The sequence below is a fragment of the Gossypium hirsutum genome, chromosome A06, assembly GCF_007990345.1.
Source record: "Gossypium hirsutum isolate 1008001.06 chromosome A06, Gossypium_hirsutum_v2.1, whole genome shotgun sequence".
Taxonomy (NCBI): domain Eukaryota; kingdom Viridiplantae; phylum Streptophyta; class Magnoliopsida; order Malvales; family Malvaceae; genus Gossypium; species Gossypium hirsutum.
The window spans coordinates 127,126,945-127,143,999 of NC_053429.1; the positions used below are offsets into that span (position 1 = coordinate 127,126,945).

The 17,055-nt window shown below is 31.2% G+C and overlaps 3 protein-coding genes across 4 annotated transcripts; 1 reads left to right on the plus strand and 2 right to left on the minus strand.

Moving 5' to 3' along the window:
• Positions 1-277: 277 nt before the first annotated feature.
• On the minus strand, positions 278-6,321 carry LOC121230869 (protein REDUCED WALL ACETYLATION 3). Of its 2 annotated transcripts, XM_041116380.1 has the most exons (17): positions 5,982-6,321; positions 5,825-5,891; positions 4,525-4,616; positions 4,268-4,405; positions 4,119-4,175; positions 3,969-4,041; positions 3,111-3,269; positions 2,767-2,916; positions 2,399-2,654; positions 1,988-2,103; positions 1,815-1,901; positions 1,632-1,720; positions 1,454-1,516; positions 1,260-1,316; positions 1,027-1,123; positions 796-954; positions 278-691 (listed from the first exon to the last, which is right to left on the minus strand). In XM_041116380.1, the coding sequence occupies exons 2-17, from the start codon at positions 5,855-5,857 to the stop codon at positions 686-688; spliced, it is 1,632 nt and encodes a 543-aa protein (XP_040972314.1). In that variant the 5' UTR covers positions 5,858-5,891; positions 5,982-6,321; the 3' UTR covers positions 278-685. The 2 variants fall into 2 exon arrangements, with proteins under 2 accessions (XP_040972314.1, XP_040972315.1); XM_041116381.1 differs by lacking the exon at positions 4,525-4,616 and having other exon boundaries at positions 5,982-6,301.
• A 4,647-nt stretch (positions 6,322-10,968) lies between these two features.
• On the minus strand, positions 10,969-12,941 carry LOC121203652 (two-pore potassium channel 3). Its single transcript, XM_041116382.1, has 3 exons — positions 11,746-12,941; positions 11,249-11,478; positions 10,969-11,128 (listed from the first exon to the last, which is right to left on the minus strand). Exons 1-2 carry the CDS (start codon positions 12,777-12,779, stop codon positions 11,331-11,333), a joined length of 1,182 nt encoding a protein of 393 aa, XP_040972316.1. The 5' UTR covers positions 12,780-12,941; the 3' UTR covers positions 10,969-11,128; positions 11,249-11,330.
• Positions 12,942-15,994: 3,053 nt separating this feature from the next.
• LOC107960251 (protein TIC 20-II, chloroplastic) lies at positions 15,995-16,840 on the plus strand. The gene has a single exon (XM_016896555.2). It carries the CDS (start codon positions 16,102-16,104, stop codon positions 16,720-16,722), a length of 621 nt encoding a protein of 206 aa, XP_016752044.2. The 5' UTR covers positions 15,995-16,101; the 3' UTR covers positions 16,723-16,840.
• The last annotated feature ends 215 nt before the right edge of the window (positions 16,841-17,055 follow it).

The window sequence follows — 17,055 nt, forward strand, 5'->3', positions numbered from 1 at the left end:
ATGGATTTAAATCATTGACTTTTATATTCAAACCAAGTTGGATCAAAGTCAAGTTTTTAAATCGAACATTTTTATATTTTAATAATTAAATATGAATTAATATAAAATAAATATTAAATATAATTTATAAACAATAATTTTTTTTTTGTTTAAGCTTGAATTATACCATTTTGGTCGGGTTTTTATTTTCTCATTTTTATAATTAAACTATTATTTTTAATCAATTATTAACCCTAATTCCTAATTTCTCACTTGATTTATTTTTCTTGTTTCTAAGTTTCAGAAAAAAAGAACAATTGCATTTAGTATTGGATTTCAAATTATGTCACATAGAATCTACATTTTCTTCAATGAATGGCTCGAAAAAAATACAAAAAGAAAACACAATATATGCAAAATTTTGCAATGTTACAGCAGAAATGTAAAAAAGAAAAAGAAAGATTTACTCCCTGTACGCCTGTTCCGATCATCGGTGACCCAAGCCGGAGCCAAGACTTCTAGTTTTGGCTCGACAGATGAAAAAAAACGACATATTTTACTCGCAATCGTCGGAAACATCTAGTTCAAAAGGGAGATTCTATAGATACATTCCAAGTTCCTTTTTCTTTATTTTTGCACCAAGTATACGTTTTGTTTTTCGTATGTCCCGTGTTAAAGCTCGTTCTAATTCATGAATCGTGTTTTCTCAGGCCTGTAATGGTGGAACCGTTATTTACGGGATGGAAAAGAAATGGAGCTGATGCATCGTTTAGAATTCGGAAAATTAGTTAATGTTTCATGGGATTAGGAGCTTACCGTTGAACGAGGAATCTGAAGAAGAATAAGTGAGGTGCAGTACAAACAGAGGGAAATGGCTACTCCGGCTACAACATTATATAGTAGTCGCCGGTTTTCTTTTGTGGGAATGAAAGCGGATTTGAGCGTATTTGTTAATTCGAAAAGCCGATGAGATACCTGTAGAAGGGCGAAGACAGCAAGCAAATGAACAAAACGAACTGTTGGAAAAGGTACGGAAAATTTTCTTACCAAGACATAAATGGCAGTTGTAAGCATGAAGTTGAGTAGTGGATATTCCGGGATAAATGAAAGTAGCCATTTTGGTTGTCCATTAGGTATGTCTGATCTGCACGTATGAAATGCAATTATGAGAATCTTATAGACCCGTAAACTTGTTATTCTTTCGCCGCTTCAGTGCTATTTCGTAGATATCGATTTTGAGGGACAAATTAAAAAGAGAAAACTTTGATCTGTTAACAAACCTTAACCAGATATGAAATTGAGAAATATAAGTCTCCAGAGTTATCTTGCCAAGCCACCTGAGAAGCACAAAAACGTAGCATAATTAGGTTAAGAGCAACATAACAACTGACGCTCCTCAAAACGCAAATAAATAATCGACAATGTTGTAACGAGGCACGGATTGAATGAAATTAGTTATAGTCTGGAAACATACGCGAACAGAGTCAAAGAGTAATTCCTAAGCTGCTGGGTGGAATTCCGCAAGCAAATGTAGACACTAGAATCATAAGAAAGCCGAGAAGAAGAGAGTCAGATCCCGGAATTCATCTAAAGTAATATAAACTTCCTCAAATAATCCGAGTAAATTATGAAAAGAAGTCAATAATACGCACGTGATGGGAATCCAAGATGTGTAGGGATGGAATTTGTTGTACGTAACTTTGTCCAGCTTATAGATATATTCATACCACAGATACCCGACCTGAAGAATTTAAGAAAATACACAAACAAAGCTTACATAAGAAAACCGATAGGCATAATCGAAACTATAGTAATCAAAAGATCAGGAAACTTACGAATAGAGAAACCGAAATAACGCTTGCTTTGATTGAGAATTTTCTCTTGGGTTCACATTCCTCCAACTTTTCCATCCATTTCTCGACCTACGATTTAAAACAATATAAAGAGATTGTACTTGTGCACCAAGAAAACATGACTTTCATGTAACCAAAAGATTTTAAAAGCTTACATTGGGATGATAATAAGCATATATCATTCCGATTATCCATATATAGCGGTCAAGACCGGATCTAAATTGCCATTCATGCAACCGAGGCAGATCAGGTTTTGCAGGATCCGTGTACCCTGCCATTTGAAGGGAGAAAAAGAAATGATATTACCAAACAGCTATAACATATGGAAGCCAAGAACAATGAACGAACTTTGAAATAAAATTGAAAACTAATTCAATGGGGCTCATTTGCATGTACACACGTGAGGTTCATATCGGAAAGCACAACATTCCGATTGAAAATGCAATAAAAAATATATATTATTTAGAAGCATATCAAAAGGACATGAACTATCTAAACTGTAAACTACTCAGCTAAGTCGATAAATCAAATGAAAAGTAGAAGAAAGAAGTAGGTAGGTCGCTGACCTAAAAGGAAAGCCAATGGACTCCAGAATATTTCAAAAACTCCAGGAATTTCCCAAATAAATATAACTACGAGAAAGCATGCAAGAAATTTCACAGCCATCACCGATGGCTTTTCATTATACTTGTTGAAAATCCCAAGAGCTCCATACACCATCAGGGTGAAAAGCGTGTGCATCGGGCAGATGTAGTAAAGCATATAATCATTGTTGAGAACAATGCAGCAAAATGCCACGAAAAAGTTTAGTCGCCACATCATCTGCATCAAATCAAAGTTATACAAGGATCTTTGATTCACCGATAAGCATAAATATATAAACTACACAGCTGGAGTGCTGATATGGCATAATAACCCAAAGAGAGAATATTACCTGGGTAAAACGTGCTAAACTAAAATCCTTTCTAATATAATAGTACGAGAAGTTTCCAAATCCAGTCATCCAAACATACGCGGCAATAAAGACACGTATTGCATTATATATCTCCGTTGCAGCAAAATAATGGTACATTAGAAATAGGACCTGTAAAGGCAAAAAAGACACGTAAGTGCAGCTGACAGAGCTCTGAAAAATTATTAGAAGAAGAAAAGGTCAGTGGATATCATGGATTCCCATGGAACTGCATACACAAGCAATCTCATAACGTGATAGAGATAGAAAATGTCTCGTGTGAGCATCAGTGCAGATCTAGAGATCGTCTAGCAATAAACACTTACCTGCATCCATCCTTTCCACTCTTCAGTCTGATGCCTACTGAGGTATTGCATGGTCTTTCCAGAGAATGCCGATTTATCATTATGTTTCGTCAAGGAAGTCATTGCTGAAACTATGATGAGAATAGCGTAGAGGAAGAGGAAAAGGTCACGGTTGTATTTCTGTCCAAGGAAACACACATAAGAAATAATTTAAAATAGATAAATAATTCTCTATAGTGTTCTTCAATGAGTTAAAACAAAGCACTAAACCTCAATATATCATCAATTGCTAATATATATAGCCACTTTAACCAATAACAAGGGAAAATCTTAGCCATCAAACATTTCCAACCATAAGAGAAGAAAATAATTTCAGCCTTTCAGGCAATTTAAGGAATTTATGTATATTGAACTATTAGTGAAAGGACATGGTGTTCACAAACTGCTTATTACAGATTAGTATTTTCCCAAATTTGAGGACAAAAGGAAGGATGCAAGTACAAAGGGAAAAAATAAAAGGTTGTTTACACAAATAACATTCACCTAGAAGGGAAAATAAGAAAAACAATGAGTTCAAAGGGTTCGGGACCACAAAAATTACTTGAAGAGCTTTTACAGAACTAGAGAACCAGATTAAGTCTTCTTTTTTTTCATAGTGAAGGGGAAAGGAATTTGGACTGACAAGAAAGCAAGATGAAATCATGACCAGAAAGCACTAAAAAAAATCTGAAACATATAAAAATGAAAACCAAGACCCTATCAGTATGAAGATGCAACAATATACTTGAGAAGCATTTCAAAAAATTGAAAAAAAAAGAAGAAGAGGAAATCATGAAAACAAATTATAATTAATATCACAAACAAGAAGTATTAAAACACCTTGGTAGATTCTCCTAGTAAATTTGTGCGGTCACATATATAAAAGTACACTAGGATAGCACCAAATTCAGCCCTGCATTAGATTACATTGTTAAACATAAGATGGAAAAGAAAGCTGACAAAAAAAGTGTATTTCTGCAAATGACCAACATTGCTCTCAAAATTGCTCGATTTTCCAACAGAAAAGAGTCTTCCATAGTCAAAAACCTGGAAAATCAAAAGAAGCAAATGGTAAGATGGGTGTAAAGAGTAAAATCATGGAGAACTCAATAACAACACTGAAACTCAAAGGAAGTAACCTAATCAAGTTTGTTTTGATGGTTAAACTATGGACTTTAGCAGATGTTGATCTAGTGAGACCTCCTTCAAGCAAAAGAGCCCGGTCATCTTCTTTAATTTTCTCATCTCCTGATTCAACCAGATTATTGTCTGCATGGCTGTAAATTGAAACTCGGACATTAGGATCAGCAAATATTGAAGTCAATAAATCCAATGAATATAAACCCCTATCAAATTTGTACAGCCATTTTAACTCCTAAGAGAGGCATTTTCTTACACTTTAGAATGAGATGCAGATCTTTTGTATTCTAGAAACTCTGAATATATCCATGCAATGAAAACAGGAAGAATTCCTAAAAGAAAAGACACCTGAAACATAATAGAAAAGGTTTCATCAAGTATTTCATGCAAAGCTAGTGTCTGCGAGAGAATGAAATAAGTGAAAAAGGGCAAAGAAAGATAAAACAATACTTACATAAGAACAGGCAACATAGTTAAATTTAGTATAGGGGAGTGAAATATACACATACAAGCATGGTCGAAAACAATTAAAAGAAGAAAAATGAAACATCAATTGCAGTAGATGAATGAAAATGTGATTCCCGCATTATAACAAATACAAATAAGTTATTTTCATCAAATATCAAGTAAATTTGCATCCCAAACAATTCACATAGACTCAATACATTATGAAGACTAGTATTATCATAATTAAACAATAGTCAATTAGAACATTCCCTAGACTGTCACTAAGCTACAAGTCAAATATCTTCACACATTCAAACCAAGCACACAGTTGCGTGATACAATTATTATAAAAATTCTTAAGTTCTTCTAAGAAAAAAATGCTGTAATTTAAAAAAGCGAAAACGAAGACTAACATTAGAAGTACTACCATCATATTAATTAGCATGATAATTAAAAATATATATTCTGCAAATATTTACTAGAATTGATAATCCTTCAAATAATATAGTAAAAAAGAAGTACAAAATCACAATAACCAAATACCAGAATCCAAAATTAGTACATAGAAATCACAAAGTCAATTCCAGCATTAAAAAAAAAACTACAAAAAAGAAAGAAAGAAAGAAAGCTCAAAAATCACATTGTTCAACTCAAAAACCTAAATCTAAACTTAACCAGCAACACTGAATCAATAAAAATTCAAATTAGTACATAGAAATCTCAAAGTCAATGCTAGCAAAAACGACAAAAAAAGCTCAAAAATCACATTGTTCATCTCGAAAAAAATAAATCTAAACTTAACCAGCAACACAGAATCAATAAAAATTCAAATTAGTGCATAGAAATCTCAAAGTCAATGCTAACAAAAACGACAAAAGAAGGCTCAAAAATCACATTGTTCGACTCAAAAAAACTAAATCTAAACTTAAACCAACAACACTGAATAAATAAAAATTCAAAAATAGTACATAGAAATCACAGACTCAATACTAGCAAAAACTAAAAAAAAAAAAAAGCTCAAAAATCATATTGTTCGTCTCAAAAACTAAATCTAAACTAAACCTGCAACCCTGAATCAATAAAAATTCAAATCAATTCAAAAACCGTACCTTTCCAGGCGTAATTGGCCCAGAAACCACCATTTCTTCTCTAGATCAAACAGTAACCTCCTCAAAACTGTAAAAATAAAAATAAAAAAAATAAATCCAACAAAATCCTAAAATTAACAGCAAAAACGACGACGACGACGACGAAGGAAACGGTTACCGAGTTAAACAGAAGAACAATGGCGTGGAATAGAGAGCTACGACGTGATCATAAATACGATCACCTTAAAACCAATAATTTGAAATTCTTTTTTTGGTGTGTTTAATAATGAAACCAAAAAAAGAGAGAAAGGGATGAATGAGCAGCAGCTTGGTTGAAGAGTAAAGAAAAGGTTTCAGATGCAGCGTCGTTCTCACTCCTCTGAAAAAAAAAACGGTTGGTGGTAATCGTGGTGGTAGTTGGGTTTTTTTTTTCTGGTTAGTATTTTGCTTTCAGCTTCGGGCTTTGAGCGTTGTGGATGTGAAGTTGGAGACAGTGAGATCTCAAAGGAAAAATGAGAAAGTTATAATTTTTTTTTAATTCAAGAAAAAATAAATAAATAAGAAAGGGATAATATAATTTCCCCCCTAAACTTAGTTTTTTTCACTTTAGTACCTTAATTTGACAACCATATTTATTTTGGTCCACTTACTGATCGCGATGAACTCAAATTTGAAATGTCAAGTACCATTGACCAAAAGCCTATTTGACTTTGTCGGGTCATAATTTTTTTTAGAGTTTACAAATACAAATACAATGCAATAGTAAAACAATCATAAATTTATGTTCGAGCAATTACATGTTAGAATTAAATCAAATATAAAGTATACTTGAACTAAGAATCAAAATAACTCAGGATTAAAACCGGCCCACCAGACTAAAAATGCTCACATGACATCAACATGTAACGAGATTAAAGACTTATAGATGACAATTGCGTATGATAAAACTTGATACCGAACAATAATGCCTTATAAAAATATATTATTTTATTAACTTGTCACATCATATTTTTATTTTGTTTGATTATTGTTTATATTTAATATTAACTTTGGTGTTTAAGTATAAAAATTATAGAGTATATAGAATCGAACCGATTTAATTAAATATCAAAGATTTAATTAATTTAATCAAATATCGAACCAGTTCATTGATTTTTATGTTGTTGGTTAAAGTGGAGGCTTTCAATCTTTATTATCTAAATTCGAGTCTTTTCATTTACAATTGTAGTGTACGAATCTTTAGTTCCCGCATGTGTATGATAAGGATTTCATTGAATTCTTTTCGATTCTTCATCCATTATACTTTATACTGATTTGATTAAATCATACTATAATTGCTTTGGCTATGTATTTATATTTGTAAGAGTCAAAAAATATATATAAAAAAAAGGTAAATTACGCTAGTAGTCACTGAATCATTGGTAAATTTTATTTTTGTCATTGAATTATGAAAAGTTACAAAATAATCACCCAATTATTTGATTTTTTTCTTTTTTAATCACTATTCGTTAAATGACTAGCAGAGAGATGTGATAGCTTTTAAAATTGGCATAATAACAAATTTAACCCTCAACATTTACACATTGTATCAATTTAGTCTTGATTTTAAGAAATTTAACTATCAACATTTACGTATTGTGTAATTTGATATTGCTTTTCTTTGTGACCCTTTTACTTAAAAACTAAAAGAAAAAATTAACAGATTTGTCAACTAAATATGATAAATATATATATAGATATATATAATGGAAACAGCCAAATATCTAATATAATAATTTTTATCTTTTCTCCTTTTTTTTAAATATTAACCCTCGATATCACAAAGAAAATCAAAACACCAATAAAAGACCAAATTTTATAATGAGTAAATGTTGAGGGTTAAAGTTATCATCATGTCTATTTTAAAAGCTGTTAAGTTATCTTTTCGTTAGTAATTTAACAGCTAGGAATAAAAAAAAAATTGGAGAGTTAGATGACCATTTTGTAATTTTTTATAATTAAATAATCAAAAATAGTTCGATGACTACCAATATAATTTTTTTTAACAATCTCATTATAAGTTCTAATTATATCTGCTCTTCTTAACACAATACCGAAATCTACCCATAGTCCCGCCCTAACCCATAATTAGGAGAATAATACGTTTTAACGCACTCGAACTCACGTACTCTTGTATTAACAATAATATCCATTTTAATCGAGCTAAAACTCAATCCACAACTACCAATATAATTTACTTAAAAAGATCTTATTGTAAAGAATATTAAAAGAATCTAACCACTATTTTTTTTATAATTTACATTTTTTTTAAGTATTGGAACTATGCAAAAGTACAAACTAAGGAACCTTACCTAATTATTAATGTTATTATTTTGGGTTGGTTTAAACTAAATGATAAAAAAAATAAGTTTTTTCTTTTTTCTATTCTAAACAACTTTATATTGTTTTATTAATGGTTTAGGCAAATTAATAAAGGTATGATTTTCTAACCTTATAATTGACAACCTAACAAAAAACAAGCTCTTGTAAATGAAGGTTTTCATAGCCGGATCAAATGTTGAATCAGTCGGATTATTAGTTTTTTATCTGATTAATTTAATCAATTAAATTAAATAAATTGTTTTTGAAAAATAGAGAAAATTAGTTCAATTGGCTTGAGTGTCGATTCAACCGGTTCAATCGGTTAGTGGGTTAACTTTTCCAACCCTTTATTCCATACCAGTACCTCGGTTGATTCTCAATCCAGTCCGGTTCTGAAAACAGTGCTTGCAATATGTATTTTGAAGGGAGACTAACTCTTTTAAGAGAAGTTTTCAAAGTGTTATCTGTCGAAAACCAACAAACCCTTCAACAAATCAGTATTGTCCTTGACTAGAGCTTTGTCTCTCAATTGCCTAAGATTGTCGAAAGAAAGTGAAAGCGTGTCATTATGTTGGACCATACGTGATAATCGATCTTGCGTCACACACAACCTGATCCAATGAGATACTTTCACTCAATTGAACTCTGCACTCAAAACTTTTTTCATAATCAAAAGACAAAATTCCGATCAAAGACAATATCAACCCGAGAATATCGAAATTTTTCCTCATTTAAATACCATTAATTAACATAAATCGTGTATTTGCACACAGTTTTATTTAACTTAAATTTTTAATACATTTAATGTTTATATATAATATAACAGAAATTATAAGATCAGGTCAAGTGGATAATAATTATATTCTTTGAATTTCTATTTTGTCTTTTTTTCAATCATGCTATTCTATTTATTGAAATGTTTTTCTTTTTTAAAAGGGATAATTTAATTTTGATCCAATTAAGTCCGATTTTCTGTTTTGGTCATTCAACTTTAAAAATTTTTAATTTTAGGCACTAACGTTTTAATTCGTTTCTGTTTTGATTATCCACGGTGAAATTGATAACGGTAAACCTTTTTTTAACTGATGTAATAATACATTTAGCCCTCAATACTTACATATTCTATCAATTTATCTAAACCCTCTCGTTTTTTAAGAAAACTTTCAAACTTACCATGTCCATTATGTTGTAGAGCACAAATTCAAAGTATAAAATTTGTGTTGTCTCGCAGCATACCGACAATTATGCTTTTCAAAATAAAAAACATAACTGAAAAAAAATATTAAGAGTGCGTAAAACACGATTCAATTTAAAAAAAAAATTTGAATTTTAAGTTAATCGAATTGAGTTATTCGAGTCAACTGAAAAAATAATTCGAGTTCGAGTCGGGTTGAATTAAATTGAATTTTACTATTCGAATAATTTGAAAATAGATTGGTGTCAATACTCTTTTAATCCCTGTCAATTTTAAAAACAAGTAAATTGGTCTCTCTCTCAATAAAAATTACAAAAAAAAATAAAATATTTATAAAAATTCCAAAATTTATATTTTTTAACAATTTTAAAAAATTCTGAAGAATATATAAAGTAAGTTAAAAATTTTAAAATTTACTAAAATAATAATTTTGGAGCTGAATAAGTTAATTAATTATTTAATTTTATCGTACTAAAATATCTTCTTCTTTTTTTCTTTGAAAATTTTTTAAAATATATATATAGTTTCAAATTTATATGTTCTAATATGAAATTAATTATACTGTAACAGATATTTTGACATGTTTAATTTTTTTAATTTAACTTAAACAATTTCACTAGATTCGACTTGATTCAATTAAAAAAAATTTAAATTAAATTAAGATGAAAAAATAGGGCTCGTTAATTCGTCTCGATTCAAATCGAGTGGCCCGATCCATGGACAAGTCTAGTTGAAACACATTATCCTTCATTTATGGGTTGGGGAGGGATTACGGGTAGTTCTAGGAATTGTGTCAAAAAGAACAGATATAATTAGAACTTATAATGAAATTGTTTCAAATTTCTTTAAAATATTTTTTATTAAAGTAATTAATATCGTATTGGTGAATATACCGTTTTCTTATTGATATTGATACGTACTAGTATCATTATGTTTCGATATGTCATTTCGTACTTATTATTATTTTTATATATTATTAATTTAATTTTATATGTATTAACATTTTTAAGTATTAGCAATATATATATTTTTGAAAAATATAAAATAATTCTTTTTTAAATTAGATTTTAGATTAAATTAATATTATTTTATTGTTTTTAATAATTTAATAATTCAACTGTTATATCTCATGTCCTACATCTTTCATGTAGAATTTGACATAAATTATAGATATAATGTCAAATTTAGTCCTTAATATTTATATTTTTTCAATTTAATTTTTTAAGTTAAATTTGACCTTCAACATTTTAAAAATAGTCAAATTTGACCATCAATCTTTAAAAAAGAATTGACTTGTTATTTTTAACGAAAATATTGACTAAATGTTAAGGGGCAGATTTGACATTATGCCTAAATTAAAAAAAAAATTTACATAATGCTTAGAACTACTCATAGCCCCTCCCTAACTCAGGAGGATAATAAGCTTTAGCACACTTGAACCCACGTCATTCTACATTGACAATAATGCCAATGCCAATCGAGATAAGACTCAATCGGCAATTTAAAAAATTTCTAACTATTCATTTTATATAAAAAATTAAAGCATTAAATATATATAAATATAAATAATATTTTAGATCGATAAGATAGATATAATTTAATGATTGAATTGTTAAAATATTAATATTATAAAAAGTTTTAGATCGATGGTAATATGTCTCTCACATTTATATATATACACATACATATACTACCAATTAGTAGACTTGTCGCCTTCAAAGCATCTTGAATTAAGTTGTTGAATGATGCATTGGCCAAACTTTTTCAACCTAAAATAAAAAGAAACAAACCATTAAATTAGAATAACATATAGTTTCTATCAGCACGGATCATACGGAAACTCGAACTGAACATGAACAAAAGCTCGTATAAACACCGATAATGCTTACGTTTGAATACAAAAACATGAACCCACTATTTTTCTCTACTTGTTGGTATTCCTATTGCACCTTCAAAAATCATAGTTGTATACTAATGATGACCATCCTTAAGATCGGCGAGGCATATCCTTCCGCAGTTACCGGAATCGAGCCTGTCAAATTTTTGGGAGATTTGCATTATGTCTTTTTCCGATACCTTTCCCAGTTCCTTGAGTTTGTATATCACGAACTCAGATTTGCTGCATATGTAAACCGACATCAAACTTAATCATACATCACAAACACCTAAATGAACATAAAGATGGGTGAAGCTAAAAAGTTACTTTAAAGGGGTCATAGATAAATCATAAAGGTCGTAATAACGAAGAGCAAATGTCGGAACCGTGTTGTGCAGGGGCAAAGAGAGGAAGCTAATACAAGGATAAGATTACATTTTAACTTTCATAAAAATATATAACTTAATCTTAAAGCTTGGCACTTAATATTGTGCTCATGGAGATCCATACCTTACGTAACCGTTGTTGTCTATATCGGCAGCGAGAAATTGCGAGACAGTCATGTCTTGACCAAGCACCCATTTAGCCATCCTCCGATGCCTCTTATCAACTCTAGCCTCAGCCAGATACAAAAAAGCTCGAGCAACGGCAACCGTCGATACAAGCAACCAAATCGCAGCGAAAAGCCGACCAGGCATCGTTTTAAATGCCCGATCACCGTATCCGACTGTCGTAACCGACATAACCGAAAGATAAAAGGAATCCAACCATTCAAGATGTTCAACATAATGCATAACACCAACACCAATACCAATACAAAGTACCACAACACCTAATGCTAAACCAACTTTCAATCTAATCCTCATCCTCCCTTTCTTAACATCAATGATATAACTAGTTGCTAAATCTCTTTTGTCACCATCATGTTGAACCGTTTTCAACAAATAATTCTCTTGTAAATCGAGTACATAACTAACCATACCGCTAAGCAAAATATCGATAAATCCGAAACCGACCAACACGAATAAGATCGAAAATAACTTAGTAGCGTTACTATTAGGGGTAATATCACCAAACCCAATAGTGCACATTGTGACGATACAAAAATACAATGCATCGACAACAGGATTCGTTTTTGGACCGACGAAATGATGACGATTAAACCAATATATGGCAACACCCAATGATAAATACAATATTAAAAGTATACAAGCTTGTCTTACAATTGATTCGGATCCGAATTTAGGTTTAGGGATTGATGGGTTGATTGCATCCATTAAAACCGCCATTGCTGGAGCCGTTTTGCATCGGTGGAGATTGATTTTTCCCCATGCGAGATTTGGGTCTGATCGTGCTGCTGGTGAATTTTGTTGATTTTGAAGTAAAAGCGATTCTTGAAGGTTTAAAATGGTATCTGAAGATGATGATGGTGGTAGCGGCGGCTTTGGTGAATTTAGTGATTCGAATATTGATGGGAGAAAAACTGGGGGTGGCCTTAAATTTTTCCTAGGGCTTAAATATGATAGTAATTGCTCATTTTCCATTTTGAAAAAGAAAATTAGGGGAAAATTTTTAAAAGAAAATGCAGATTCAATGAAGAACAATAGAAGAAATGGGAATTTTGAGAAATGGAAAATAAAAATAAAAATTTGAATGAAAAAAAAAGTGAAATTATTAGCACCAGAGGATATCGTAGATGGATGTATTGTTTTGGAACAGTTTTAATTTAGTCCATTCATGCGAATGCCATGAAGATGGAGTACGTAAAGAGATGTATGAAAAAAGGATAAAATTTATTTAATTCCTTGTACTTTTCATATATTTTCAATTTAGTCTTTATACTTTTATTTACACCAATTGAATCCCTTTGCTTTACTGTTATAAATAATTAAAGTATAGAAATTATTTATATTTTATAATTAAATTTAAATGAAAATAATTTTATATTGTTTTTTATTATATATTTTATAATCAAATTAAATCGCTTATATTTTATTATTAATAAATTAAATCACTTACTGTTTTCGCACCTGCGGCTGTTCCAGCTTGTGGCCCTTGGGGCTACCGACGCTGGACCCGCTGTCGTAGGAGGGAAAACGAAATCCGATATGGTGATCGAGGAGGTTCCTAGCAATGCCCAGATTGCGGTAATTAAAGCAGTTAAGGCTCTAATAAGTTTGGCTTTGAAAGAAGCGAAAGTTTCGAGGAAACAAATGATGCCAAGAAACAACTTGAAGAAGCTAGAGCTAAAGTTTCATTGCTTAGAACCTTGTAGAAACAACCCAGGGAGAGGAGATTAGCTCTCCAGCCTTGGAGTTTATTACTAATTTTGTCAAGAATATGAAACTATCATCAGCAAATAACAGGTGGGAGAGAGCAATACCTCTTCTGCTTGGCTTAATGTCATAAATGAGGCCCTCATCTTGTTCTTTGATCAAGGTTGAGGAAAGGACATTATGGCAGAGAATGAAAATATAAGGAGATAAGGGATTTCCTTGTCGAATTCCTCCGTTTATCGAAGATATGCACGAAAGGTTTCGGTGCATCCACCATTGAGGAAATCCCATAACAGACAGACCAGTTTATCACAAAGTCCCAATGCATTTGAAAGAAGATAGCAGGCTTACACCATCAGGTCCAAGAGAAAAAGCTGTGTTGGTGATATCGTCATTAGTAATTGGAGAACAGAGATGATTTAGACTTTCTTGAGATAGCTTATCTGCCATTGTTGTTACTAATTGACCAAATTCTAAAGTTAACTCTTCTCCTTTTTACTAATGCTCAAAAGTATCTTGTGTTTCATTCTCCTGCAACAAACCAATCCACCCTAGACTTTTGGAACCAGTGAATTTGCTCCAGATTAAAAGCTACTATATTATAGTGTGCAAAAAAATTACTGGAGAATAAATCTTGAAGATACAATGAAACCTAATAACTATCTACGTTTTACACTAATGGAAACAGTCTATCGAATACCGAGCGGAGCATAGCATAGACATTAATTTCTATAAAGAATTGCTGTAATATATAGAAAGAAAATTTGTTTCTATATTTTTTTTGGGGTGTAATGCAAATGAAATTTCACACCTATTTATAGGAGATCTCATGTCTTTTTTATAAGAATATTACTACTCAAATGGATAGACATATCTTTAGAAATAAACATAATTATTCAATATACGTCTACTCAGGGGCGAAGCTAGAAAAATTTTTTAGGGGGAGTAGGATGGAATTTTAATTTTTTATAGTTTATATATTTATAATTTGTAAAGGATTAAATCAAATTTTAATAATTTTAGGGGGCCAAAGTATAATTTTACCTTTACTAATTAAAAATTTTTAAAAAAATTAAGGGCATAAAATATAATTTTACATTTTAGGGGGGCCGAGGCCCATGCCAGCCCCCTAGCTTCGCCTCTGTGTCTACTTGAATAACATGACTATTTTTTAATAATCAAGTGACAGAATTTTTGGTTAATTATAGCTTTTCATTTGCAACTATTGAAACACTATATATATATTGAAAATGTTCCAACACTTTATTTTATCCTGTAGCTGCCTATAGTTCACTCAGACCATGGTGCACTCATCTTTGATTCAAATGTCAAATGTTTCGAGGGAAAACGTCCGTATAGATTTGAAGCAACATCTGTATAGGTTTAATTCACTGGCATGATATTTTGAAAAAAATAATATTCAATTAGTAGTCATATAATAATAAAAATGATGTTTTTTTAATTGACCTGAATTTAACAAAAATATTTAATAGTGTTAACAGTTAGACTTAAACATTTAAGGATCGAACTCAGCTCAGTTTGTTTTCTAAATTCGTAATAAATTTTATTATGCTATAAATTGTTTATAATTCATAAGGATTATATTTATAATAATATATAATATTATAATATAAATATTAAAAAGTGTTAAAGTTGTTTATACATAAAATTTTAATAAATAAAAAAATAAAATTATTAAATTTAAAATTTAAAAAGGGATTAAAAAATGTGGCCATGAATCACGTGTTTGAGAGTTTGATTTAGGACCTTTTCTCCTTAAAGGTAGGAAAAGCACTATCGAGATAGTGAGCCCAAAGTCATAAAACTTGGGCATTGATATTTTGGCAAAATGGAGTGGACTTTTATTTATTATTATTTTTTTATATTCTTTATACAATATTCATGACCAAACCAAAATAAAATAAGTATTTTTTTTACGCCTTTTAAGGCCGTAACTCTTCCTTAGCTCGGTTTGGAATAGAATAATCATTTACAAATATAAGTGAGTTTGGGTAAAATTTTAAATATATTCTTCAAGTCGAGTCGGGCTCGAATAAGTATGAAATATGTTATTTAAACTCGACCCAAATTTGATTTAGGCCCATGATCTAAACAATGTGTTTTCCTTAGTAAAGAAACCATGGAGACCCATGTACTAAGAGTCGGATTGCATTTTGCCTCTTTTACTCAACAAATGAGTAAATTAGTCATTATACATTAAATCAAAGAGCAAAATAGTCCTATTGTTAAAAATTCTATTTATTTTTACTGTTAAAAATTGGTCACTGCAAGTTTGCATAAGGTTACACGTGGAAGTGTAAATACTTAGTTATTTTGTCAGCCACTTTAATTTTTATCAGTAGAAATAAATAAAAATTTTAATATAAAGGACCAATTTGATATTTTATCTAATATAAAAGGACTGAGAAACAAAATATAATCTAAACCTCTCCACGGTGGATTTACTGTTTATTCTCTAACGAAACCCTAAAATTCACCGGTCCGGCACAAGGCATAAAAGTCGAATTTCCAAAGGCAAAAATTAGAACCAATCCCATAAGCCTTTCAATTCACACAAAGAAAACCAAAAATGGCTGCTCTCTGTTACTCTCTACCCTCTTTAACCCTAAAACCTTCCCCTTTAAACCCCAAACCCTACCCCAATATCCCCTTCCTCAGCCACCCAAAACCCAGTCTCCGCCTTCCAAAGAAACCCACCACCACCATCACCCGCATGTCACGTAACCCTACTCCAGCCACAGATCGGTTAATCTCCGTCGCAGCTTACAGTCTCCCCTTCTTCAACTCCCTTCAATACGGTCGCTACCTATTCATCCAATACCCTCAATTGGGTATCCTATTTGACCCCATTTTACCCTTCTTATCCCTCTACAAATCCCTCCCTTACGCCAGCTTCGTCGCTTTCTTTGCTTTGTACCTTGGTGTGGTTCGTAACCCGAGTTTCAGTCATTACGTTAGGTTCAATTCGATGCAGGCTGTGACATTGGATGTGTTGCTGGTGGTGCCTTTGTTGCTAACGAGGATATTGAATCCGGGTCGGGTCGGGTTAGGGTTTAAGGTCATGGTATGGGGACATACGGGGGTTTTTGTGTTTAGTTGTTTGTGTTTTGTTTATGGGGTGGTTTCTAGTATTTTGGGTCGGACTCCATATTTACCTTTCGTTGCTGATGCTGCTGGTAGGCAAATTTAAGCAGCCTTTGTATAATTTAGTAATAGTATTGTTCTTCTATTTCTTTAATTGTTTTGTATTTTAATCTGCAATACCCAGAAACTGTTGTTATAACTTCATAATTATTAAGTTTGATTTAGATGGTGGGTAGCTTTGATTTTTCTTGTATGAAATGAATTATATTTAGCTTAATCAATGGATGATAGAATATTTTTGTATATTGTTTTTGTTCATAGATTGTATGGGGCAGCTTGATTTGATTGTTAAAAACAAGCTGTTGGTATCTAAATCTAATTCAACAGTTTGTATTATCAGCTTTGACCATATTTCAGATTACTTTAAAGCACTCATTGT

Excerpts from the sequence above, each read along its gene's own strand:
- LOC107960251 (XM_016896555.2), top strand. The coding sequence starts at position 16,102 with ATGGCTGCTCTCTGTTACTCTCTACCCTCTTTAACCCTAAAACCTTCC.
- LOC121203652 (XM_041116382.1), bottom strand. The coding sequence starts at position 12,779 with ATGGAAAATGAGCAATTACTATCATATTTAAGCCCTAGGAAAAATTTA. Across the intron at positions 11,479-11,745 it reads GACAACAACGGTTACGTAAG|CAAATCTGAGTTCGTGATAT; the intron begins GTATGGATCTCC and ends TTACATATGCAG.
- LOC121230869 (XM_041116380.1), bottom strand. The coding sequence starts at position 5,857 with ATGGTGGTTTCTGGGCCAATTACGCCTGGAAAG. Across the intron at positions 4,042-4,118 it reads CGAGCAATTTTGAGAGCAAT|GGCTGAATTTGGTGCTATCC; the intron begins GTTGGTCATTTG and ends AATCTAATGCAG. Across the intron at positions 1,317-1,453 it reads TACTCTTTGACTCTGTTCGC|GTGGCTTGGCAAGATAACTC; the intron begins GTATGTTTCCAG and ends TGTGCTTCTCAG.